General features: G+C 38.5%; 1 protein-coding gene across 1 annotated transcript in view; it reads left to right on the forward strand.

Annotated features, from left to right (window-relative positions):
* rab26 (RAB26, member RAS oncogene family) overlaps positions 1 to 26494 on the forward strand; it is a 144647-nt gene extending 118153 nt beyond the window's left edge. Inside the window, exons 6-9 of the mRNA XM_088613148.1 lie at positions 19342 to 19407; positions 20311 to 20367; positions 21929 to 22005; positions 22573 to 26494. Coding sequence (XP_088469274.1) covers positions 19342 to 19407; positions 20311 to 20367; positions 21929 to 22005; positions 22573 to 22675 — 303 coding nt within the window. The 3' untranslated portion in view covers positions 22676 to 26494. The remainder of the gene's footprint in view (positions 1 to 19341; positions 19408 to 20310; positions 20368 to 21928; positions 22006 to 22572) is intronic.
* The last annotated feature ends 35 nt before the right edge of the window (positions 26495 to 26529 follow it).

Consider the following 26529-nt stretch of genomic DNA (forward strand, 5'->3'; position numbering starts at 1 on the left):
TGATAAGAAAAACCTTACAGAGAAATGGCATTAGCTCAATAAATAGCAAAATCCCAGACAAAATCCAGAGAGCATTTAAGTATACTGTATCTCCTATTCAGTGTAGGAAATTGCATAAAACTAAATTGTAACTCAGTCTCTTTTTTAAGTGATAAACTAGAGTGCTCTGCTCTATAAATTAATTGCTTATACAGGAGCAGATAACTATGGTGGCACATGATAAAAGACCTATTGGTTCAATTTAACATTTACTGTTAGTACCCTGTAACTGGTGAAGAACCCTGAACTGGGTGTAGGAAGTAAAACAAAATGATATGTAGATCTAGATTTGTTAAATACGAGCCATAGGTTGAATCACTCAACCTAAAACCTAGGTTCTATTTTGACTGAAGGGAGCTCACAAATTACTCCCTTTGTAGTGAGCTAAAATTAAATTTACATTTCTGTTGTTTTTGTCCTGTAATATAATATACGGGATTCTCTGTAGGTACAGTCCGTGAATTAGGAATGTGAAAGCTAATTGAAATTGTAAAGACATGATCTATGCTGAACATTATTATGGTGAACTTATTATTTATAGCTGCAACAAAGCTATCAGCAGGAAATGTGTTCTCCTGAGAAGTGATGCGTATTATTTCTTTGTTTTTCTTGATTAACACCAGGCTTGACATGTTGCAGTTAAATCGCCACTTCACCTGTTCACAATCAACTCTCGCATAATCGAGTGATAAATGTCTCCTGATGCTCGGTATGTGATTATGAATATCAATGTGTAGTTGATGGAAATGTAATTTTTAAAAATTTTGTAGTAAATCTATGTTCTTAGCTTTTTTTTCCAACAGCTTTATCTTTGCAATTCTACGGTGTAACGATAAATTGTAGGACTGTATTTCTTCGTGTCCAGTTTCATTCCTGATGAACTTTGAAGACGCAATAACCCACAGTTCTGTAAATAATTTTGGGTGTTATTTATCTGCATCCAAAAAAGTCCTTCCTTGTATCAGTTTCAAACCTCCTTTTATTATTTTCTAAAGATAGACTACTGACTTTGCACAGAAACCTCATTATTAGAAGTCTTATGTACTGTAGACACAACAGTTATCTGGGGAAAATGTAGTATTTATAACTGAGTGTGTAGGGAGCATTAACATAGCCTGGCATACAAACAGATGCTTGTTGTAGACAAGTATACACTCATACTGAAGTTTTCTCGTGTGATTGTGTTGGTAAGCTGCAGTATTTGCTAGGATTGTGTGTGAAATAGTCAGTTTTCCAGTGCACACCTCCTAGGTTATGTGCTGGTCACTACCATCAGTTTTGTTTTGGCTGGCAACATTAAGCTTCCATTTTTACCTACAGATTTTGCAGGGTGATCAGAGTTTAAAATCTGAGTTCTTGTCCACATTAGAATTTAAATTCTTTATGAGGCAGAACTGTTCATGTAGCTTGTTCTCCTTTAGATATACTTGTGGTGGGTATAAATACATTTGGAATTTCTTTCATACTGTATATATAGATCAATAAGAAAATCACCAGATCAGCTTAGTTTAACTCACTGATTCAGAGGAGCATGTGGTGGTGGAGACAGCAGAGAGCCTTTAAATGATAATGAAAGAAAACTGAATATTTTCCTACATAACCTACGTGTAACAGTTTTATTATTCAGCCTGTGTTTTGTGGGAGGAGTTCAGACTGACCCTGACTGAAAGTATTAGTGCTCATTTTTCAAGAGCACCAGCAAACAGGTTGTGCTGATTAACCTGTGGTTTGCAAAAAGCCAAAATAATTCAGCTGTTCAGAAAATGATGCTTGGCATGCCTGTGGTTTACATGTGAGTAATATAAATGGTGCTGAAATCCGTATCTATTCTCCTGTAGCGGCAGTGAATTTCTTGAAGCCCATGGTTTAGGAGATGTTGTAGTTTTACAGACTGTTGTGAAACATGCTGGAATGTTTTGTAGACTGCAAAACGAGAGTGGGGGGAATGAGAAACTGAAAACCAGAAAAAAGAGATGCAGAGTATGGAGAATGCATACATTTTTTTTCATTTCTTTGAGTTGTTTACAAAGAGCAAAACGTCAATATGACAGCATACTTGTCTACAACAAGCAGCTCTGTTTTAAATGGAATTACCAAGAAAATAAAACTGAATAAAATGTTTTAAAAGAAAGAAAACTGAGACACCGTACCTTGATTAGTATTTTTAGGATCTCTTTTTCTATTCACTTATATTGAGAAGAAATGTATGCATTGCTGTTTCTATATAATTATGGATTATTGTTTTTCCTTTCAAGTACTGTGCATTATCAAATGACTTCAGTTCTTTCGAATACAGATTATTTTATTAATTAAGATTTCCTTCTTCTTTCCTTGTCTTTGTAGCAAATTCCAGTCGGTAAAAACATCCAGCGTTGCAGACAGTGCGCTTTGAGAAAGGTCACCGGTTTTTGATAACCAGAAACCGTGCAACAGAGCACCTGGAAGGCCTAGTTTTGTAGTGTCAGAAAATCTCAGTGGAATAAAAAATGTTTCAAGTGTCCCGTTTGTATTTCCAATAGTTGCTGTGCAGCTATTAGTACTGTAGTAGTTGTTTGGTTAAATTTCAAAGTATATTTAATTGTACTGACTGTGTTTATCATTTTATATTGTATTATTATATTGTATATTGCCACTTATATTTTAAAAATTGGCGGCACGTTGGCACAGTGGTTAGCATTGCCTCACAGTGCTGGGGCCCGGGGTTAAATTCCTGGCCTGTGGCACTATCTGTGTGGAGTTTGTATGTTCTCCTGGGTTTCCTCCAGGTGCTAAAGTTTCCTCCCACAGTCAGAAGACTTACTGGTAGGTTAATGGCCTTCTGGGAAAACCGGCCCTGGTGTGTGTGTGTGTGACTGTCTGCCCTGTGATGGACTGGCGTCCCATCCAGGTTGTGCCCTGCCTTGTGCTTGTTGCTTCCTGGGATAGGCTCTGACTCCAATGGCCCTGAATTGGAAGAAGCAGTTAGGACGGATAATTTAAAAACAAAAATAACCACGTTTTTGTTACAAAATCATGTTACCTTGAGGACACAACCTTCTGTGAGCACCAGTAGCACTTCTGATTCTGGTTTCAGTATAATAACAAAGTAGTAGAAAAACAACTCATCAACATTTCATAATGCATGCTGCTTAATTGGTTGTAGATAATGATGTAGTTCTGTGACTAAGCTTTTAGTCACATCCTGCATGGACATTGGAGCCCTCGTCCTTAATATCTCCGCAGATATGCCTGGCCTTTCCTCCTAAAACGCCCAAGTGCATGGTAAATTTGTAGATATGTGATATAAGAAGCATTCATTCAAAGTGACCACCCAGTCAGAATTTCAACCTACTGTAAATAGTACAGCACAGACATTGTGATTTGTATATACAGTGCTGGAAAGCCTTGTACATGTAGCTGGGTCAGTGACTGACAGAATGAAGGTTACAGGCTTAGAGATCTGAGCCCAGGGCTTTCAGACCACAGCAGATCTTCTGTGCTTCTGCACCAGAAAAAACTGACTCTGCTGTTGGGCTGTAGGTGTGAATCTTAAACAGCATCCATTGTATTGCATCTGTAATTGGTAAAAACAAAAAACTGTCTTAACTTTTTCTGCTATAGCTTAGGGATGTGTGCTCTGTCCTACTGTAATAATCGTAATAAATTATTTCAAGACAAAGGCAAACCGTTAGAACTGACACTCCCTGTGTAAAAGCGGTGAAATACAGTCATCTGTCTCGCACCTAATTAAATGATTTTCTTTGTGGAATGCTGCAGTTAAGGAAAGCTGTACTCTGAGAAATGGAGATAAGCTGTATGTCTTTGAATTCACCAGTGCAATAATACCGTTATTTATATATCTCTTCCACAAGTTCAACATACTGAACGAAACGCTGGTTTCATTGTGTGTGTTCTGTCTAAACTTTCAAGTATGGTCCATGTCTTTTCCACCTCTGTAGTCTTCACCTCACTTCATACTTGACTTTATGAGACAAGTGCAGATTTCTTTCTTCAGTTTGACTTGTCTTTTTTTCTTGTCTTTTCTTCGTCTCAGAAAGTTACATTAAACTGTTGCTGTTTTGTGTAGGGTTAAATGGCGCGCTCTAGGAGACGTGCTTCAAAGATTTATTGATGAATAAAAAACAAGGGGCTGCAGCTGGATGTGAACCTGAACATTTCTGACCGATTCGACAGGACATATCGGTTTACTCAGTCTGAAGCTGCAGGGAGATGAGATGCCAATTAAACTTAATGGGTTCTGCCTCTCGATTTGACCTGCCAGTGCCTAAAGAGTACATGTGTCGGCACAACTTGAAAGAGACCTCCCACATTTTCTACTCTCAAAAAGAAACGTATCCGAGAATATGGCATATTCCAACACATCTTTCTCAAGAAGTCTGGCTGGGTTATCTGGGTGCACCAGCTGTTGTACAACCCCTGAAAACAAGGACATGTGTGGGAGTGGAAGTAGGTGCATTGGACAGAGAGGGCAGGAGGAGAGAAGTGAAACAAGGTGCCAGTTTGGATGGTAGCCGTGCGGGATGGATTCATCTACACGGGCACTGGTCAAATGGAAGCAGGTGGTAGGATGTAAATAGCGTGGCAAACTGTTAGCTCACAGATGGAAGAGACGGAGATTTACAAACCGCATCAACAGAACAAATAAAAAGTAGCGAATGTGGAAATAGGACATGGCAGTGTGTTGCTCCTCGATGAGGAGTGTGTAAGTGGTTCGGTGGTCCAGGAACCCTGTCTCCCAGTGACTCAGCAGGTACTGTACAGCATTTCTTGGCGGTAAGTTCCACACACCCACCACCCTTCATGCAAAGTACTCTACCTCCTGTTCTCAGGCCTTGAATGTAGCAATACCTCAATTTCTCTTGCCTTTTGATCCACTTCAGTTGTTGAATCATCTAACTAAAATGCTGTCACTAAGGTAACTGAAACCCTAGTTTTCAGACGGTGTTTAACATTTGCCAGACAACAGGCTTTGTTGTCACATCATATTTTCTCAGTGTCTGGGTTCCGATCTGAACTGGGGCTCCTTCTGTGTGGAGATTGTGTGTTTCCTCATGAGTTTGAGCATGTAGCCTCATCTTGCCCCCTGTGTCTGCTGCTTTAGGCCCAAGCCCCTTTCAACTCATCTGTAGGCTGAAGCAGCTTTGTGATAGAGGGATAAATGGGTGGCTTTAACTTTGTGAGTTTAAACAAATTTAACTTTTTATAGTGATAACCGGCCCTGTAAAAAGCAGCAAAACTCTGTTGCAGTATTCTAGTTAAACACCTTCTTCATGCAGTGACAGAATGTATTAGATGGCAGGCTAAGCAGACCTTCATCAGTATTGTAATCACTTCATTTCTTTCTTTGTAGTTGTGCTATTAAATCTCAGCTGCTGCAGGTCAATTAGTCCTGTGTGTGCTCTGACAAAAACAAACTGATTCATCTGACTGCACAAGTTACATTTAAATTAACCAATACTTGGTTAGAATGCTGTATTAATCATTTTTGAGTAGCCCCTGCTTTCTCATGTTTACTTTACTGTACATCAGTTCGCCCAGCTACAGTACATCTTCCCAGTTCAGTGGGAATTGTCTCTTAAAGACATTTCTTTGTAATAAATATACTGTATACTATGTATACTGCAGGTGGATCAGAATAGTTACCTCACAGATATGTGTGATGCGTTTTGAAACTTAACATTTCTAGTCTTGTTATTTGATGAAGCAAGGTTTGAGAACAACACTTGTTTTGGTAAAAGATGCAAAACTGTTATCCACCTTAGTCAATTACTGTGACTTAAAACTCCCAACTCCTGTTGTAGATGAAATGTTTACCTTTTGAAAAGAATGACCTACATTCCTGGAGATTCCACAGTCTGTCAACCTGTACAAAGTTCCTAGTAGTAAAAAATGTTTTCCCAAATAAATTAAAGCCCTAGATTTTGCTCGGGACATCGTTCGGATAGGCGGTATAAATCATTACTGAACAGTATGTCAAAGGTTACAGGTAAGATGAAGCCATTTGACCCATCAAGCTTGTTCATTTGCTGGTGGTTTAATTGAGCCACTTATCCGGCTGTTTCTTGGGTGTCATCTTCAGTAAATTGTCTAGATAGTTCATTTAAGCCTCCCGCCAACCCTTAGTGTAAAGTAGTGCCTCACTTTTTAAATGCACATTCCCTAGTTTTCCGTTTCTATCCTACAGGGCGCTTTTTAATTCTTGCATAGAAGCAAGTCAGTTGATGCAAGACCAATATCTGCAAGGATCTGACTACCAAGAGAAAATAGGTTCATCAAATTGCTTAGGACTATACCCACTGTGGAACAGATGTTGTCGGAAGGTTGAGGGTTGCATCACAGTAATTGCTGGCCAAATGATGTATGGTTAATCAATAGAGTTATCATTCATAGCTTATCAGACAGTGTTGTCAGTAAGAAGAAAAGCTCAGACTCTTTTCACGCTTTGAATTCATTTCCCTCTGAGTCGTGTAAAGATCAAGATATTATATTCCCATTCCATCATACTCGTTTTCTCTCTTGCGAAAAACAGATACGATCTGAATGTTTTCGGTTGAGATGAAAGGCGTGACTTTTCTGATCTCCTTTGGGCATGAAAGCGATCCCTATTAAGTTAACCATGCAGTATTCCTGAATACAACAAAGAAGTGCTTTAATTATATATTGATCGTACTGTCACATAATATTAGCCCTAATTTCAGACTGCTTTCATATGGGCATGTTCCTGTGAGTAGTATTCCTGACGAATTAGTTTGGTCTTTTATCTTTTTTAACAGTCTTATCAATGGAACTTCCAAGGTAAAGGATTGTAGGTTATAAAGGTAAAAAAAAATACAAAATAGCTTAATTGTTTCAAAGAGAATGTTTATGTTCCATTTGAACATCTTGAGAAAATTGGCCTTATGTGAATGATGTTCGGAATATTTTTATTTTTCATTCTTTTTGAAGATAATTAGATAATTACTTGTCTGTAACCTTAACCTGACAATGTACTGTATCCACATGCCCGTAATTTCTGCATTCCTGCTTATGTGCTACAGCACAATATTGGTTAGTCTCCATTTAAAAATATTGCAAATAACCTCTACTGCAGTTAAACACTGCCTGACTGCTTTAGTCTTTTCAGCTCAACAACATCTTGATCTTGGACAGAAATAACCATTTTCTCTCATTGGAACACTGTGGAAGGTGGAGAGTCAGCCAGCTACGCATATCAAATAGGACACAACAAAAACAATTCTCTTCCATTGTACTCAGTTTTTGCTATTTGTGTTTCTGCTAAAGCTACTCAGCACCTGATGAGAATAGTTAAACTACCAATAGGGTCAGGCTCCATATAACACTGTCCCTCTTCTGCCATAGTCTTTGTGCGTCATCTAACCCAGTCCTTTGGCAGGCTCCGATAGGGGCTGGATCATTAATTTTAATGAGAATTCAGTGGTGCAGTTCGTGTTAAAGAAGGGGCTCTTTTCTGTTTCCCCTTGGTTTGAATTCCGGTTGCTTTTCGAAATGTTTAAATTAAACTCTGCTGCCTTCTTTTTCTTCCCATCTGTGATGAAGTCTTCTCACAAGAGCTTGACGAAAACTGCTAATCTTTGTATTAATCCGTTACTGCAGCCACTCAAAAACAAACAAATCATCCAAACTGCATCTCTTTTTCCCTCATATTCCAGACTTGAAGACGTTTAGGATGAGAATACAGAAATGTGTTGTTTGCATAGATAACAGAAGAGTAATGTTTAGTGCTTGAAGCCAGAGCTGTTTTGTCAGCAAATGGATAGATAAGGTCTTTTGATAAATTGGCATTTAAGCACCTTGTAAACAGCACTGTCTACCATGCAGAACATACCAAAATGAGGCTGAAGAGAAAAGACTTATTCACTCTATTGGGAAGCTTGTAAGAGTTCTCATATTTGAATGAATTTCTTATCACACGGGTCAATTAGTGTGAGCTTATTACAGGTGCATACTCATATAGAGCTTGAAAAGTGTTATCAACCTGTTGTGTCACATGGTCATTCTTCTGAAGCACAGGGTTCTGGGCCGTGTCTGAAAGACAACAGTCCCCACAACCGAACTGCGTACAGGATGTTCCTGCTGAGATTGGGGTCATCACTGAGATTGATCAGTGACTGAGGTTACCGTGAAAGTTTATAGGAGGTGTTTGTAGAGAGGGCGAGCATAACAGGTCTCATATGGTGTGAGTGTCCTATATGACTTAGCTTTCTGGAGCTTGAAAAGTATTGCAGAGCTACTAGGCTGCATGGGTCGCAACATTTTCTGAGCTGGGATATAGCTGATTAAAAGACAATATCCCAGTAAAAAATGTACTGCACCTACGGCACATGGGAAGCCTAAGTTTCTCTGCCAGGTGTTTCAAATGAGAACTGACACATTAAAAGCATTATTTCAGTAATACCTGTACTGAAACTGGCCTTTCAAAATGAGGGATTTGCATTTTAAGTGTGTTTAGTTCTGGAATGCTGTTTCAGTGTCATAAAACTTACACAAGAGGTACTGAGACATGCTCTGGTTCCCTTTTCCTTCTGTTAGACTGAGAACAGTAGAATCCATTTAAGCATCCTGTTTTCTGGTCTACGGCACCCAAATGGATCTCAAAAGGTCTCTCTCAGAGCATATTATTTCCATATTTTACAATACGCACTGGGACTGTGCCAGTCGGTTTGTAAGTGTGACACCACAGTGAATTATAGTGCTGCAAGCAAGAAAGACAGAATTGAATATGCAGGTTTTTTTATTCATAGTCCTCTGTTACAGCTCTGTGAAGAGTTATCTCTGTCATGTTCCAGTATGAGCTACTCAGCAACTCTCGGAGTGTGAGCAGCTAGAATCCCTCTGCTGATTGTGTGAGCTGACAGCTAAAACAGAATTCCTTTGCCAAGACTGTGTGTGTACTCTTACCCACCTTTTATGCTGTACAGATATGCGCTTGGCAGTTAAAACAATGAATGTGTTTTTTTTTATATATAGCTTCCATAATGGTGTGGAAATCAACTGAAAACTAAACTTGATATTTGTGGGGTTTTTTTATATTCCTTATCTTTAAAAAAAAGAATTATGCATTTCCTTGGAGAAGGGTACGGAAATTGGGTGCTCAAAGCTGTGGAACACATGAGGTGAGATTATGTGCTTTGGAGCTCAAGAGGATGTTGTTTCAATATTTACAGTTCAGTGCTCAGTATTTCCCCCGTTACAGAGGGCTTTACTCCTTGTAGGGTGAAGTATAATAAATGGTCTCATAGAAATTTGACTTTAATGCAAGTCTATATTACTGACTTCTGTCTCCAGGTGCACTGTGCTGATAGCATCCAGCCATTCTGAAGACAGTCAAGATGTCAGAAAGGGTTTTAAAAAGAGAATCTCTCCTTGATGTATCTCAACTACAATTGCAACTGCTCAGTGCCAAAGAGAAACTAAGAGTCCTCCTGATCAAGAGCTGTGCTCTTGATTGTCACTCTCAAAGCAGATGCATTTGCTCACTTATAAACCCATCACAGTTAGAACACAGTATGTGGTAAAGGAATTGTTTGTAAATATTAACGTCTAATGTTTTTCTACAGGATAATCATCCCACTTCTTATGGCCGTCATTTGTGACACGTCAGGGACTTTGGATTAGGATTCAGTATTATGGTTGACGCTACCTTTTTACAGTGTGACCATGAATGTGTAAACGCATTGTCAGTATTTAGATAAATGAAAATGTAATGAAAAGGTGTACAGTATATAACTGATCATATACAAAGGTATTGGTACATGTAAAATTATCTATTCATGGATTCTAGATATGAATCAGTGGATTACAATGAATAATATTGTTCTATGTACATAATATTTTCAAACGTTGGAATTTTATTATGTGTCTAATATTTATAAAGAACCTGCGCCATACCACAGTCCAAAGCTCTATGGATACATAGTGAAATGCCCTTTACTGGAGAGAAGGGCTAATGTAAAAACAGTTGTTCGTATCTAAATTATTTATGAAAGCATCTCACCCATTTAAATGGCAGTATTTATTTAGTATTCACAAGGGCTCAGTAAGGATTTTATAATAAGCTATTAATCATAGGGTGCCTATTCATCTCAGCTGCAAATGCTTGCTGATAATGACTGAATCCTGGAACAAAAATAATGTAAGGTGAATTAAAACATCTTTTTTAATTATTTCCTAGCACTTTTTTGTCTGTACAGATTCGGTGTTTACAATTTGCTTTTCTTGTGACAGATTTGGTAACAGAGGAGGTGTCTGCTGTTTCTTTTCAAAGAAAAGATGCCATGCAGAATGATTTAATTCACGGAAATTAAGTGCAATTTGAAATGGCCATTTGAATGACTTTCCCTGTCATTGCAGAGTGTGCGAGAGAAACAAATTTCCAATTGAAAATAGTGTTTGTTGTGTATGTAAACACCTGAGGGCTGTCGGCAGTAAAAAGAAGAGCAGGAAATGTTTTAACTGAACAAGTGTTACTATAATCATTACTCTGTTCATTTGCTGTCGTTATTTGTGGGGGAAAAAAAAAATGTCTTTCCAAAATTAATGACTCACATTCACGCACTTCATTAATCAAATACCTGAAAGCCGTTCAAGAAAAACAAAATGCTTGGCATTGGGCACTTTTCTGATTAAGAGTGAAGGCTCCGTGAATATAATAGATGAGCCTGTCTACTCTGACAACTAGGGGTGACATTTGTATTAAGCCATTGTTCAACTATTTGTAGCAGCTCTTGGTTCAAAGCTGTGGTCCATTCCACAGCTGGTCGATGCCCTAAGACCAGACTGGAGAAAAAAGTCTCACGACATCTTGCCATCTCCATGATTGTATAGGAGCAGTGTGCTATTGTTCGGTTTTATTTGATCACACACTGAACTGAGGAGTATTTTTGTGTTGATGGTGGAACCAATGAGGGCGGTCCCATTCAAGTGAGAAAATATGTCCTTCACCTCATCCCTCATCCCTCACCTCTGGGACAGTGACTCAACTATGTGTATACAAGGCAGCAATGATACTGTAACTGCATTGTGCCACAAAGCCTCCTAAAAGGTATCCACTTTTCTTTTTTAATTTCTGCTAAACTACCGCTCCCTATCGCAATATGGTTTCTGTCAGCCCACTCTCCTGAAGATGTTTATTCAAACCTGCAGTGGGGACTTCAAAACACTGGCTGTTTTTTTTCCCACAAGCTTTAAGTTGTAAAGGGCATGAAGAATAATATAACAGCACTTTTATAAAGCACTAAAATATATCAACCAGGGCTAGAAGTAACTGAAGTGAATAGAGAAAGCCCTAAGGGGTGATTCAAGCCTGTATATTTTGGATTTGAAGTCAAGCTGTGAAAAGTCTGCACTCACCATCAATGAGGACGTCTGTCAAGGCTGACCTTAAGGTAATAATACGCTAAAGACCAGTTTAAATGATGTGGCTGTAGTTAAAGCAAATTCTGAATACCATCTCTTTACTTTTCTATGGCAATGTCTGGCGTGTTGCGAATACATGTCTATTCTTTGGTCTTTCAAGTCTAACTTTGGGGAAAAAAAAGAAAAAATCTTTATTTTAAGCAGAGTCAAATAAATCAAATATGGATTGTGTTGTGACCGCTGGGCAAATCATACCAACAGCAAGGAAGGATTTTTAAAATTCTTGTAAACTGTGGCAATTCGAGGAATGTACTGTATTATTTTTCTGCTTCGTTTTAACAGTTGTCAGCTGAGCCTTCAGTTCTATACAAGAAAAAAAAATCAATAAACTGTGGTAGCTTGAATATCAGCTACTTTTTCAAATTTAAAAGGATCCCAGATCAGACATATTCTGCAGACAGTCGTTGGATTGAGTAGCTGCTAGCAACCAGACCGTACTGTCTAGCTCCTCTAAATTGTAAGCGTTCTTATTCATTTAGAGACGTCTGGACAAGCGCCATTAGTGTATACATACTGTATATGTAAAAAATAGAATGATTTTTAAATACCCAGCTGTTTTGATTGTTTCTTTGACAAACTTTGTGTGTGCGGTTTTAATGTGTTTTGTCAGTGTGTTAACTGTGATGTTTTTGTGAGATGTTGTCGAGCCAATGCCCCTTATCCAGGCCACATGTGGCAGTCAAGCAAGGATTTAGCCTGACATAAAACTAGTAGGAGAGCAATGAGACTCATTCTGCCCCATCTATCAGCGATAGAAGTGATTCTTCTTCCATAGTTTCACAGTAATCTCTGCATTATGAGCAATTATGAGCAAATCTCTTGTTTTATGCAAAAGTTACCTAAGTGAACCACAGATTTTGTCCACTGCTGTGGAGTTTCTGAAGAACATGAGATTTGCTGCAGACGAGAGGAAGCCAGTTTGGCTGACGTTGTCCATTTGGTAGTTATTATTGATCCACGGATCTCATCCAGCTGTTTCTTGAACGAAACAAGGGTATTAGGTTCAACAACAAATTTTCAGCCTTCTTATTTTCAGGGCAGTTGATTTGCAGAACTTACATTTGAAATTGCGGGACTGTTTTTGCTCTGAGGTACAGGTGCTCCACAGTCAATAGTCACATGCAATTTTCTGAAAGTGGGGTGCACCCAGCGTGTATCTGCAGTTGAATAAATAGTGTAAAACGGACTGACTGGTCTTCTCCCAAAAGTCTGTGGTATCAATATCAGCCAACACCAACAGAGTTTTGAGGAAAAGCTTGTCTACAGGGAGCCCAGTCACAGCCCTTTATGTTCAACAGAAGAACCCAGTGTTTCTAAATAGACTACAAGTGCATTATTGGGGAAACTGTTGACAATCTATACTAGAGCCTGCCTGGCTTGACCTTAATGACAACAGGAACTGAAGAATGAGGTATTTGAATTACCAGAGCACTATGGTTCACTGGGCCTGAGCTCACCCTGGTCTGAGAGCACGTGCCTTCCCTCAAGGATCGGATGCTGTTACATCATAGAGATTACTGCATTTGTACAGCTGGGCAGTAGAGCAACTCTTACAAGGATACAACCACAGTGTCTGCAGCAGAGACTCAAAACCTATAACCTTTCAGGCTTACCTAGTACCGTGTGCCACCCTCTGGTCTGGTATTTTCACATTCCCTATGAAATAGATGTTCACGTTGTCACAAGGTCAAAAAAAGGAGGAAGATGAGCTTGATTATTAAGCTCAGGAGAAAGATGTCTGCTGTATTCCAGAGAGAGAAAAGTAGAGAAGAGTTTTTTTCTTGTGGTTATGTCTACAGCAGAAACCGTTGCTGTCTTTGACTTTGGAGGTGTGCTGTCATGCTGTGTCATGTGTTTTTTGGCCTTCCCATCTCTGTGCAAGCCAAGTGGTATCCACATGAAGACTTTTTTGTCTAGTCCCTCCATTCAGTGTTAAGTATATCTGAATCATCCTGGTAAAGCTGTTAATTGGGAGCTTGGTCAGCCTCATCTTTTCTAAAGTCTTTTAATTCATAATGTGCTAAATAAAATAATCATAATCCTAATTGATCATGATCCACAGCTTTGAAAAGTCCTGAAATCGCTGGACCGCTGAAGAAAGCCTTTCAAGCTTAGTTGACATTCAGAATACAGCTCTCAGTTCTTCATACTTAAATAAGAAGCACTTTCTGTCTTGCATATGAAGTCGTGTTAAGGCTTAATCGTGCTTCCTGACTACTCTAATTGTAAAGTTTAAAAACATTAACCTGAAGACATGATTTGTTTTTCCAAAATGACTTAACATCCTTCAACCTGCTACCACAAACGTGAACCAACCACTAATGAAAATCGATAATGTTTTCTCAAATGGTTTGAAGCGTAGCAAGGTTAGACATTGTTTTCGTTCGGTCTCAAACTGTCATTCTGCTGTTGTCAATTTTTGTGTGAGCCTGGCTATCTCATGGTGACTTCTGTAACCACTCAGGACAGAAAGAGCCAGCAGAGAGCCCCTTGTTTTTTTTTTACTTGAAACAATCTCCTCAGTCCCTGACCAGGGAGTTAGCACCAGCCGAAGGAATAGCATAGCTTTCACTGATATTGCTAGAAGTCTGTAGGCACCTGGAACGTCACTAGAATCCATATATCAGGAAGCTGAAAGGACCCCAATCAACTGTTGTAAACCTTAACCTGCAATTTTGGGTGCTGTTACTTGTGAGAGGTCCCTGTGTTTTGGAGATATTAAGAAAAATTGTATTTCTAGTAAAAACAAAAAGTATTCTCACTCTTTTATGGACAGGTACTTGTTTGCAGGCTCCGTTGTTTATAAAACTACTGTAAAAGTGTGGCAAATGTCACTCTGTCTCTGTCCAAGGTGCTGAACTGTAACTGAAGTTTCTCCTCTTGTTCTGTGTGTGCAAGAAGACTTTTGTGCCAGCATTCAATCCAGTGTGTATCCTCCACAGCCTTCACAGCAAGAAACTTTCGAGCAGTTCTCAGAAAAAAAACATGAACATAAAAATACACGTTGTGAATATTAACAGCCAAACAGCAAAATGCTGATAAGATCAGAAAAATGAACTTCACTGCTCATGGTTCAGCAATATGATTTCTTTGAAATGCATGTGAAATGCTGTGTCAAATGGATTTTGCAAAGCTAGGTTGCAAAAAGACCCGAAAACCAATAGACAGCGAATATAGAAAGAGCAACCAAATAATCAAGTTTCGAGATCATTTTTACACGGCAAACCAAAATCCTGGGTACAGGAATCAGTTTAAAGCCAAGTAAATTCCAGGGATTTGCACAAAGCTTTCCAGAAGGAGACAATTTCAAAGCAAGGTCACAATGCAGTCACTTACATGCAACATGATGGGTAGTGTTGTAATATGCGAGCCTCATATTAGCAGAATAAAACTTATTACATTGTATTTAATAGCTGGTCATGAACGTCTTTACTCACAATTAATTTAAAAGCAATTTTATGCTTTTGTCAGCAATGCAGTTAATAGGCATTAGGAGTTTTCATGCCAGAGATTATTTAATATATTTTCTTGTGCGAGAAGGACAGCTGTATAGATAGCAAATTGTACACGTAGGCCAATTAAATTATTTTAATGCTTATTGAATAAGAAAACTGACTCCCTTCGGCAGTCATTTGAGGAAATCAATATTCAACATGAAGGGCTGTGCGGTTCTCTTCTAAAAAGAATTCACCACCTCAGTGATTTGATGGGAAAGGGAAAGTGACTACTTACATTTAAATAGCTTCTTTCAGCATAGTCATGGGCCCGAGAGGTCTTCATGATAATGTCTCAGCTGAGATAACAGTCACCCACTGATGTACGAGAGAGAACAGCTTGCAGCAGTGTTAAGTGTCTGATGGGGTGACTGAACTGGGAACATGACATTTCACTCAATAGTACAGGGGCATTCAGTCAAGTTAGCATGAAAACTGCTTGATGTATGAAAAGGGCCAGGACCTTCAAAGCATAATCTTGCTTTTAGGTTTCAGTTTTCCAGGAATCTCTGCATTTTTTGTTAACCCCTTTGTGGCCAGTGGGAGGTATACTAACCATCTGAAGCTATGACCATTATGTGAAGAAACCGAATCAGATCTGACTGCCACCTGCCAGCAGTTCTTAACAGCAAAGACATCTTCACAATGTCATGTGACATCTCTCATCACATTGCAGCATGCAAAGAAAAAGACTTGGACACAAAAAAACTTATTTTTCTTAATTAATTTTGCCTTATGGTCTGAATTCCTAATGACTGGAATGTTTCTGCAGGGAGGAAATATACTCACACACCTAGAGACACCCTCCCATCCATTTTAATTGAATTAGTGTGGGTAAATTAAAAACGTATAAAAGGCAGCAGCCTACAGTGCTCAGGGCTCAGGACTCAGAACTGAAAAGCTGTGGGTTCGAATCCCATGTGGGACACTCCTTAGTGAGCTGTTTTACTCAGATTGCTCCAGGAAATTCGTACATATATATGTCTCTCTTAGTCATCATTGCAGAATATAGGAATTTGTTCTAAATTAACTTCCCTGGTATAAGGAAATAAAAAGGGGCATTTTATTTTGCGCTGTGTTCAAACACAATGAAAATGAACAACATGAAATAAATCATAGATGTCTGGAACTCCTTTATTACATGTCTGAAATGATGATTCATGTTTATTTTAAAGATCAAACTTAACTAAACGCTATGAAGTTACTTGATCAGTTTTTTATGGTATAAGGTGTACCTAGATCAATAATGTCATAGTACTTCAAGTGGCAATACAGTATCAGATCTATTGGAGATGTGATATTTTTAATTTTAAAAATTGCAATTGTTGAAAGAATCAAGAAAAATAATCACGCACAATAAATAAATAATAAATCAGCTAATAACACTTAAAGTTGGGATCTGATTTACTGTAAATATATTTACACAGATGCAATTAACTAACTAGTCAGTTGTATTAACCTCTAGTTTTTTTCTTTTAACTGACTTGTTTGCACTTACTCAAAACTCACAAAAAATGCTGGAAGGTAAATGGTAAAGTCATTTCTGGCCATCTTGCTAATTTGGTAGGTTAGTAAGCTATGTCAATTCAAACTTTTCTCCAGTCTTTCCTTAAGAGAGTCCATAGTTTGTGTCTCACCTGCCGGGCTGGAAAAACTGTTATAGACACCCACCAGCCTTTGTGTAAAGAAACCTTTCCTAGACTTTCTCTTAGATAAGATTCCTGTTTGGTTTCCCCTCTGTCTCTGTTTTCACGACGGAGTATGAAATGGTTCCTGAGTATGAAATGGTCTCATTCGAAGGACAGAAAGTATACCCACTTAGGATTTTACATTGTTGATCCGAATCTGTTTTGTTCCATACTGTACATATGTTTGTACATTGTAATTGCCTGAGACCAAGAATCTATCTTCTTGTTCTTCTTTGAGCTCTTTCTAAAGATATTACATCCTTTGGGTGGTGTAGTGGTCAAAAGGGGGTTCAGTATTTTAAATGAGGTTTGAGTAGAACTTCTTTTGCTTTGCAGTCCTTATCTTTCTCTAATTACTCAATCACTCTAAATGTTTTTTTTATTGATTCCCCATATTGTTTTGATGAGGACACCCCAGACTCTTTCATCTACAGTTCAGCATCACCCGTACGATATGTACAGTATAGTGCATGTTCCTGCTTCTGAGGTGGATCGCTTTGCACTTACAGCATTAATGTTACATTTCATTTGCAGAGTCTCTGCCCGATCGTGGATGCAATGAAATATCAATGAAGGGCAGCAACTGCCCTGTTTTAATTTAATTTTATTCACCTTGTCACTTGAGTCAAAATCTGCTTGCTAGAATTACTGAGGCAGCTCGGGTTTAATAGAGATGGCTTGTTGAATTGTCTCTCGGGCAGAGCAGCTTTTCCCTGTCGTTAAACAGTCGTTAAACATTCAACCAGCACATGAATCCTTCTGCTCTGTGCCTTTTCTGAATGGTTGGTGGCATTGATCATGCCTTTTGAAGACCTATGTTTGTAGGTCACAGTGTATTTCTGTGTATTTCACCGTGCATTTGTAACTCAGCTGCTGGTGAATGAAAGGGAGGGAAACACCCCCCGTTTCTCCATTGAATGTGTCACATTGAATGTCTGTTGTGGTCATTTACTTTTTATGTGTTTCTGTACAAAGTTTTTTTTTTTAAATCTGTGTAGCTTGTATAGTTTTGGTATACCTTCTCAGATTGCATTTAAAATTTGCACATCCTAAAAAATCATAGTTCTAACAGCTGTGAACTTCTACATAAAGATGTCTCTTTAGCAATTTACTGTTGCATTGAGACTAATATCTTTAGCCTGTACCTTAACTGCGGAAGATATTATTGTGACTTATTCTGTATTGTTACAGTATAAGTTAAATTAGGTAATATCTTCTCTTTTTAATGGACTAAAAGCTAGTTACACCATCTCTACAACACTTTCTAGGACATCTTATCTTCAGCTGGTCTCTTTTTTCTCTTTTTACCTTTGCAATCAATACCAAGCAGAATGGGCTTTGTGTCTCAGCCATTAAAACTGAGCATGCACTCTGGGAGACAGTCATCTTTGACATGACATATAGCATGACATGGCATATAGCATGATATACAGTATACCATGACATGACATGACATATCCCATGATATATACCATGACATGACATGACATATCCCATGATATATACCATGACATGACATGACATATAGCATGACATATACCATTTACACCCACAGCTCTGGGCTGGCTATAGGCAAGGTTAGCCTTATACCCACAAAATGTGGCTCATTGTGACTGGTTAGAAAAAAAATGTGCCCAAGACACAGATGAACATCAGATACATTGTGTTCCCGTTTTAATATAGAAGGCAGATCGTAATGGATGCTGAACAATAATAACAATTAGAATTCCTTGCTACTGCAGATTTAGCCAGGACATGGGGAAAACCCCTACTCTTACACATGTAATGCCACACTTGGTGAGAAAAACACAGTAAGCCACAGTGTATTTATGGGTTATTCAAATTACTACCCTTATTCACCATGAGTTAATTAGGAAATCCTACATTATTAAATAAAATTTTTGTACATCTTTGATTAGGTCACCTTGGGCCTGTGGTTTGGTGGACGGAGAAACTGGACAGGACAGTCACAGATATAAGAAAACTTTGCTGGAGGGAGAAACTGGACAGGACAGTCACAGACCCTAGCGGACAGGACAATCACAGATCCTAGTACCTCTAATGAGCTGGTACACTCTGTTGGCAAATCTCTATCTAATATATGATTTTCACCGTGGATTGACTTTAAGGTTTTCATATCTTACTGAAATGCCAGAGGTCAGCCAAACGGTCCTCCACGTTGGAAGAGAAGCAGACTGTCTGCATGTCCACTTCAAAAATGATCTGTTTGCATTGCAGCTTTTGAAACTGAGAACAGAAGACCGCTTTACACAAAGGATTGTGGGAGTATGCAACAAGCTACCCAGCCATGCGGTTGAAGCTGATACCTAGGCTTCTTTCAAGAAACAACTAGATGAGATCTGCGGATTAATTAGCTACTCATGACCGAACGCGCTGAATGGTTTTCTCTCATGTTTTGTAACCTTTCTAATGTTGTTATGCAACGGACATTTTTTTCCAGCTGTAGAACTACTAATCTAATTATTTTGCTTGTCATATGTCTTTTTAAGATAGAGGTTCATTTCCCAAATGTCTGATTATCAGTAGTAGAAGTGGAATTCCTAAACATATTTCACCAGTCTGCGTGCGTGGAATATTTATATCCCACAACATCTGACTGGGCTGTAATTATTATTCCTCTGAAAGCTTTCATCGGCTCAATCTGCTCTTTTCTCTCTCAACAGGCTTGGCTTACAGAAATCCATGAATATGCACAACAAGATGTAGTTCTCATGCTCTTGGGAAACAAGGTGAGGAATGTTTGATTCTGACTTATGGGGGGACTCCTGAATTTCAAGAGATCAAACAGATTTTCAACAGGAGTTACGGGAGGCAGTCAAATTCAGTTGCTCCCCACCACCACCAATGACAGCTTTTATCAGCAAATCAAGGCAATTCTGAACTTCTTTTGGTCCGATCAGGAAGACTTATTTTGCGGTAACTGACGTTTTCTTCTAAATGTCTTTGAACACTGGCAGACAGAATGCAAACTGATTTGGCTGTCAGTGTCTTTGGTAAATTCCAGAGCTCACATCCTGAGTTACTGTGAAACAGCAACAGCAAAAGGGAACCAAAAACAAAGATTGGGAGTTCAAGTGATGATGAAGAGGAGAACGAATTTCAAGAGGGGGCACTCATTCTGGCTTGTGCTCTGGCATAGAAATAGCCCCAGTTTTCTCTTTGAGAAGTTGAATGGGTTCTGTTGAAAAGTTCACCCTCGAGCACACACTGGTCAAGAAATAGTCACATGGTGATATTATTGAGTGGTTTGGGATTTCGTTTTGTAGCATTAGTTGCTATCTGCAATGTTCACATTCCTGCATCTAACCCCCTTCTCCCCAGTCAATCACATTCATTATGCACCCTCAGTTCCCTGATCTGCGTTCAGATCCCATGTTGATTTTTCCAAATATTCTCATCATCCCTTTGGGAATTCAGATCGATGCTGGAGTGTCTTGAAACTGGAACGGGCACACTTACGGTATGTTGCTGCGTTGCTGAATGAATTGCTGTATTGGCAAAAGAAATACACAGTGCTGGAGCACTGAAATGTGGAAACTGTGATAGCACTGGATGCTTTTTTGGAGGTGGTAGCGATCAGATATCTCAGCGGGTGTCACAAAGCTCATGTGAGTGTTTCTGATCTTTCAAAGGCGGATGCTACCCATGAGAGGGTGGTGAAGAGGGAAGAGGGAGAAAAGCTGGCAAAGGTAGGTTTGCCCTAAAAACTGCCCACCTTGGCAGCCGGGGGCTTTTCTGGGGTCCTGTTCTCTTTATTATTAATCATGTCCTTCTAGCTGTTTTCATTGTGAATAAATTCATTCGCTTTTAATAGGCCACACATGCAGCTAATTTAAAATCATAAAAAGGGAAAACGTAACTGCACAATGGCAAATTTTAAAGACTTGCTTAAGACTCCGGATGAAATCCCTAAGAAAGTAGAATAGGTCTGATTGTGAGAAACATGCTGATTTTTATGCCAAAAAGAGACCCTGCTCCCAAACATTAAATACTAGTAGATCTCCCTCCCTGTTCAGTGTCGTGTCAAACTTACACAAAAATCATTTGATGTGTAGGGCTATGAGCATCCAAACCTCAATAATCTGCAGCATGTCATGAATCTGCAAAAAAGCCACATCACTGTTGTAACCACACCATAAAAATACTAAGTATTCTCTCTTGTACTGTATGAGATTATTTCCCAAGCCTCCTGAGACCTCCTGAGATTGTAAGAAAAAGAGAGGTAATGTTTTGAAAGTAACATATATTAATATGAATATAAATATAAAGACATTAATAATATTATGTCCTGCAGCTTGAATAAAATCTACAGAAATGCCCTAAGACAAAGGCTTACCACCGCTAGCCTCATGCAAATAGATATCTGGATCTGCAGATAAACTGCATTATTGAATATTGATCCAAGCTGGGCAACATGTCATTGAGAAACAAGTTCTGCACTTTTTGCATGAAGTTTGCCACTAATACATCTATACCCATCCACTGCCCAAATTCTCCTTGGAATTTACCTAGCACATTAGTAAGGAAGAGTAAATAGATAGGGGATATTTGTGAAAACTACCTGTACTACACATTCTTTGAAATACATTTGCCATGATCCACAATGCAGCACAAGCCACAAACTGTATGTCCTTAGTTCAATAAGGCAGTTGTTTCTGGAAAACTATTAGCGTGAAGCAAGCAGTTTTTTGTAGAAGTGTTTGATGGTTAAGCTTGTTGTGACGTTAATAAAATCCAGACGTTTTGTTTTTTTAATGTGAACTGTGGTTCAGTTTTATGATGAAGAAGAGTAGTCCCAGAATTGAGCCGGGCACTTTGTGATAAAAGCGACAACCAAATAATGGTTTACTGCCAGTTTAAAATTCCCAAACTGTCCAGGTTTTGAGGCACCTTTTTATGATTTCAGGATCATCCACAGCTCCCTCACCCCCTGAATGCAATATACTGCAACATTACATTGCTTTACTGCTAAAAAGACTCTGTTCCTTTATCCTGGCATGCAGAATCTCTGTAGTCTTTAAAAAAGAAATTTGCAATGGTTGCTTTATTCGAAATGCTCAATGTTTGGGGCTTTGTGCAGATGGTTGGGCTGGAAGAGCTCTTTGTGAACACCCGGGAATGTATTTTAGACACAAAAGAGCCAAGATGAGCCAAGAGGCTCATATCTGCAAAGCTTGATTTCTTTCTCTCTGCACTTGCGGAGATATTCAGGATTATTCATTCTGGTAATTTTTGGCTTTTCCCCAACAGGAGTTTGGGGTCCCGTTTATGGAAACGAGTGCCAAAACTGGTCTTAATGTTGACTTGGCATTCTTAGCCGTGGCAAAGTAAGTCGCAGGAGTGGGTGAGTTTTAAAAATGCATGAGCTGTAGCTGTCTGTTTAACGATCACCTTCACACCTTAACAAACAGATGCTAGAATCTCTACTTGCAAATCACTGTGTATCTCTAATGTCTAATGTCATTGCTACTCCTGTATGACTGCCTTCAGAGTAACTATTAGCAAAATTGAGCTGTCATTGTATCCCTTCCAATGTCCTTATGTCTTGCCAGAAAAGGCATTTGTTTAGTTTGATTGCTGAAGTGCTGCAATTTTATTAAAACTGTTAAAAATGAGCTCACGGCACGTAGTTCTCATTTTGCGCAATCCATGCTCTGACAGTGCTAATCTAAACATCGGGCTCTTACAAATGAGCAGTGGTAGCCTCAAGATATAAATAAATCCCCTTGGTCCTCTGCTCGGCGTGATTCACCAACACTAGGCTTTGAGTGGCCATCCTGAGTGATGCTACAAAGACTAGAGAAGTATGCGTTTCTGCACCGCATTGCGTAAAGTGGCATCATGATCCCGACCCTCACTTCCGTGACGATGCCCTTGTCTTGTCCCCCACACAGAGAACTGAAGCACAGATCGATGAGGAATCCGAATGAGCCCAAGTTCAAACTGCATGACTACGTCAACAAGGAGATGAAGAGCTCTGGATGTTGCAAGTCATAATCGTTCCATGATTTGGGTTTTTCACACGTGTGTTTGTGCGGAAGACTGAAAAGGTGTCAAAGTGTGCCTGGGCTGAAGTCTGTTTTTTTTCTTTTCACAAAATGTTTCAGGCCCTCCTTGCTGTCCTCCCTTGCTGGATGCCTGTGCATGTCTGTTTAACATTGGCTACGGTTCTGACATCTATAGATTTAACTCCTTTATAACTTATTTTCTTCATACATATAACCTGCCTGCAACTGACAACAAAATTCAGTCTCTTAAATAATGTATGTTGCATTAAAACTATCTAAATATGTAGTTTTGCTTTTTTTCCGGCTTAATTCAAATACGGTAAATATTCACTCACTTCTTGTTAATGAATTCTCACAGTCAGCATTAAATGAATGCTCATTGGAATTAATGATAATTATACATCTGGAATATTTTAGGTGGATATTACGGTATTTGTGCTGTGGATGTTAAATGACAGCACCATTAATTACCATTAATTACCTTACAGCAAATGGTAAATTTAATGTTTGTACATATGCATTATGACAGCTATAGTCTGTGAGATAATTATCAGGAATCATTTTATTCACCACTTAAAAAGAGAAATTAGGGCTGCAACAGCTACACCTACTTGGGTGCAGTGGTAGTCCAGTATGAGATATAAGGAGCCAAACTTTGCCTATGTTTTTGTATAAAGTGTATGTGTCAAGCAGTGCAATGTTAAAGTGATGGTCTGTTCATTGTCTTTTCCCTTTGTTTGATGTGAAATAATTTAGCACAAAATAGTGATTTAAACAAATAGGAGGTCACTGTTAGTGAAGAGCCCTTACCTATATCTATCTGTAGTAAGAACTGGGTGAGTCAATAGGGGATTCATTGATTTAAGTTAGTTTGATCTGCATCAGTGGAACGTTGATGTCAAAGAGTTTTGCTTCCTCGGTTTTGATGTTGACTTTAAGGAGATTGCATACCTTCAGTGATGTGGACCTTAGGGAGAGTCATTCCAGGACTTGCACATCTAAATGCTGAGAGCAATTTCTCTGACCTAGTTCGTAGAAGTGTTTTGTCTTTTATCAGTGTTCAATATCCCACTTGATCCTAGCCCACCTCTGCAACTTGGAATGTATCTCTAAGCCAATGAGTATAAATAGATCATCATGGAACACTCATCTCACGAGCGGGTAAAGGTTGTGTTTCTGGCGGCGCAGGCAAAGCGATCTCTTACCACACGAGAGTGACATTGTGGTGCAGCTGTCGGACAGGAAGTGTGGCTAGGAAATTGAGATGGACAGCTGACATCTGGAAATTTGCGATGCATATGGTGCCAGTGGAGAGAGGGTCGTCGCTGGTCGGTCATACAATCAGCACTCAGCGAGCACAAGGAGGATCATTTTAAATGTAAATTCATAAAACCTTCTGAGTGAAAAGAACAGAACTGAAACCTGTATGGCTTGTGCATTTCCTGAGTTCTGGCGTTGGTCAAATGCCTAGTCCTTTCTTCGAAGGAAATACCCGTTCAGGGTCAGAATTCAGAAGTGGTATACAGTGCTGTTCCTACAGTTTGCACTCAGAATAGAATGTGAATTTATGCTGTTACTTTAAAGTATGGATACATTTTCTTTCTTTTAGTCTCATTTTAATGTACAGTATATGCTGTGGCAGAATCTGACCAGCGATCTGCACTGTCAGTCATATGCTACATTACTCATGATAGACGTCCAAGTAGGGAGCTACTGTACGTCAGCATGCGTAGGCTGCAAAGGAACAGGTAAAGGTTTATTCCACGGTGGAAGGAGAGAAAAAGAAACACAACGTTTTGGCTGTTTCACACCTGAAGAAGGTGTTTACTCATTACTCATCAATATACGCATTACTCAATATATAAAGTAGTCCCATCTTTTCAAAGTCGGTTATCTCTAAAATGTGCACCTTTGCAGCATTGTTAGATTTTAAAAGCAATGACTTTGCTTCGCGTTAGGGGTATTTCTAAGCTGATGCTGTTTTGTTCTTTTGCTTCACACTTTTTTTTTTGTATTACGTGCATTTAATCAGTTGTGGAGAATTATTTTCAAGGTTAAAGCTATAAATCATTTGGGAACAGCGCTTTCTTAGGTTCGTTTATAGTCAGAAAGTAAAGATTTTTTAATTGATCAGAAATAACGACTGTATCTGCACCATATATTAAATGAAAAGTAAGCCATAGCCTGATTAGAGCTCAGATTCTTAAATATGACTTTTTTTGTGTTCGTTTAAGACCCTCTGCCCATAAATTAAACAAGAGCTTGCATGACTGCCCAGGTGCAGGAGAGCTGCCAAAAACCTTTTGCTTGCAAAGCCAAAAAGTGAGGAGAGGTGAACTTGGATGCACAGCCAAAACATATTGATCTGAGCAACATTTTCTCTCATTTCTTTCATCACCTGTCGGGTGTCAAATAGAATGGTAGGTGTTCCTATTTGACACTTATTAATGCTGTTCTGCAGTTCTTAATGTGAACTTGAATGTGTCTTTTATCTGTGTTGTTTTATTTCCAAATTCGTACAGTGAAAGTTTTAAACGTGAGCTCTCTGTGTGCAGTCACCTTGCTTGATTTCTGTAAGGGTCTAGTCCGTAGGCTCTGCTGTATAGTGACCCTCAGAAAACGGAACTTTCTGAAATTTTACTGTTGTAACCTCAACTGTTTTGCGCCTTTATTGTGATTTTTTTCTGTTTTACCCTATTTTACATTTCTCTTCTATTTGTACTGTGTTTTTGCCATGCTTTACTCTGCTAGACTACCATAAGCAGTGCAGCAACTGTTATGACACAATGTTCTTTAAAATAAATAATTTAAACATCCTGCTGTCATACACACTGCAGGAAATCTCTGTGAAAATACAGTGAAATGCAGGAAGATCTAGCAAAATAAAATGAAAGGTAAATTGTCAAATATCAGGGAATAACTGAAGTCAGGTTGTTGATCTGGTATCCCTGGTATCCAATAATGGTAAACTAGCTTAAGAGTCTGTAATTCTTGGTGTTTCTATGGCATTATGGTGAAGACATTCTTGATTTCTGATACTAATTGCCAAATTTGCAGCCTTATCCTAATCGCAGAAAATAAAAATGGAAAAACATTCTTATTAAAAAAAACATAAGCTTATAGATTGAGGTCAATGTTGATACATGTTTATTTTATGAATGCATCAGAAACAAATATGTATTTATCACGTTACAGATATAAAAAGTAGCAATCGCTTTAGACTATGTTGTTATATACAGTATGAACAAACTGACCTGGGCTGAATTAATGCTCCAGAAATAAGCTACACCCTTAAAAGAAGTGTGCTATGGTTCTTTTGTCCTTTGTAAATTGTAATTGTGTTGTACAGGTACTTAAAAAAAAAGATTTGATATTTCACAATATTCCTGGAATTCTTGTGTTCATGCAGGTTTGAATCAATAGAGAAAAACTGTTTTGCTGCTTTATTGAAATACTGTATATGTATTGTTGTTTAGTGTTTACTGATAATTTATCTTTTTTTTTTTAATCCTACTCAGAATCTTTATAGTAATTTAAGATACTTTTTTAAATTTGTCGGAAAGATTAAAAATGGAGTATGACTACGTTGGGATCGCAGTGTTGTGACTTCTGTCAAATTACTTAAGATTTTAGGATTCTAGATGAAGAGGTCTATCTGTTTAGCTTATTTATTATTAATAATTATCCTATGTACAGTATTTACATGTTGTATTTAATACTTGGTGTCAAACAAGTCTGTGTACTGGTACTTGAAAGATTTTTTAAATGTATTTAAACTTAATAAAATACATTAACTTGATGAACGTGATTATTATGGTTATGCATTTTTTTTATTAAAATCAA

The sequence above is a fragment of the Lepisosteus platostomus genome, chromosome 19 (genome assembly GCF_059453375.1).
Source record: "Lepisosteus platostomus isolate fLepPlt1 chromosome 19, fLepPlt1.hap1, whole genome shotgun sequence".
Classification (NCBI taxonomy): Eukaryota; Metazoa; Chordata; class Actinopteri; order Semionotiformes; family Lepisosteidae; genus Lepisosteus; species Lepisosteus platostomus.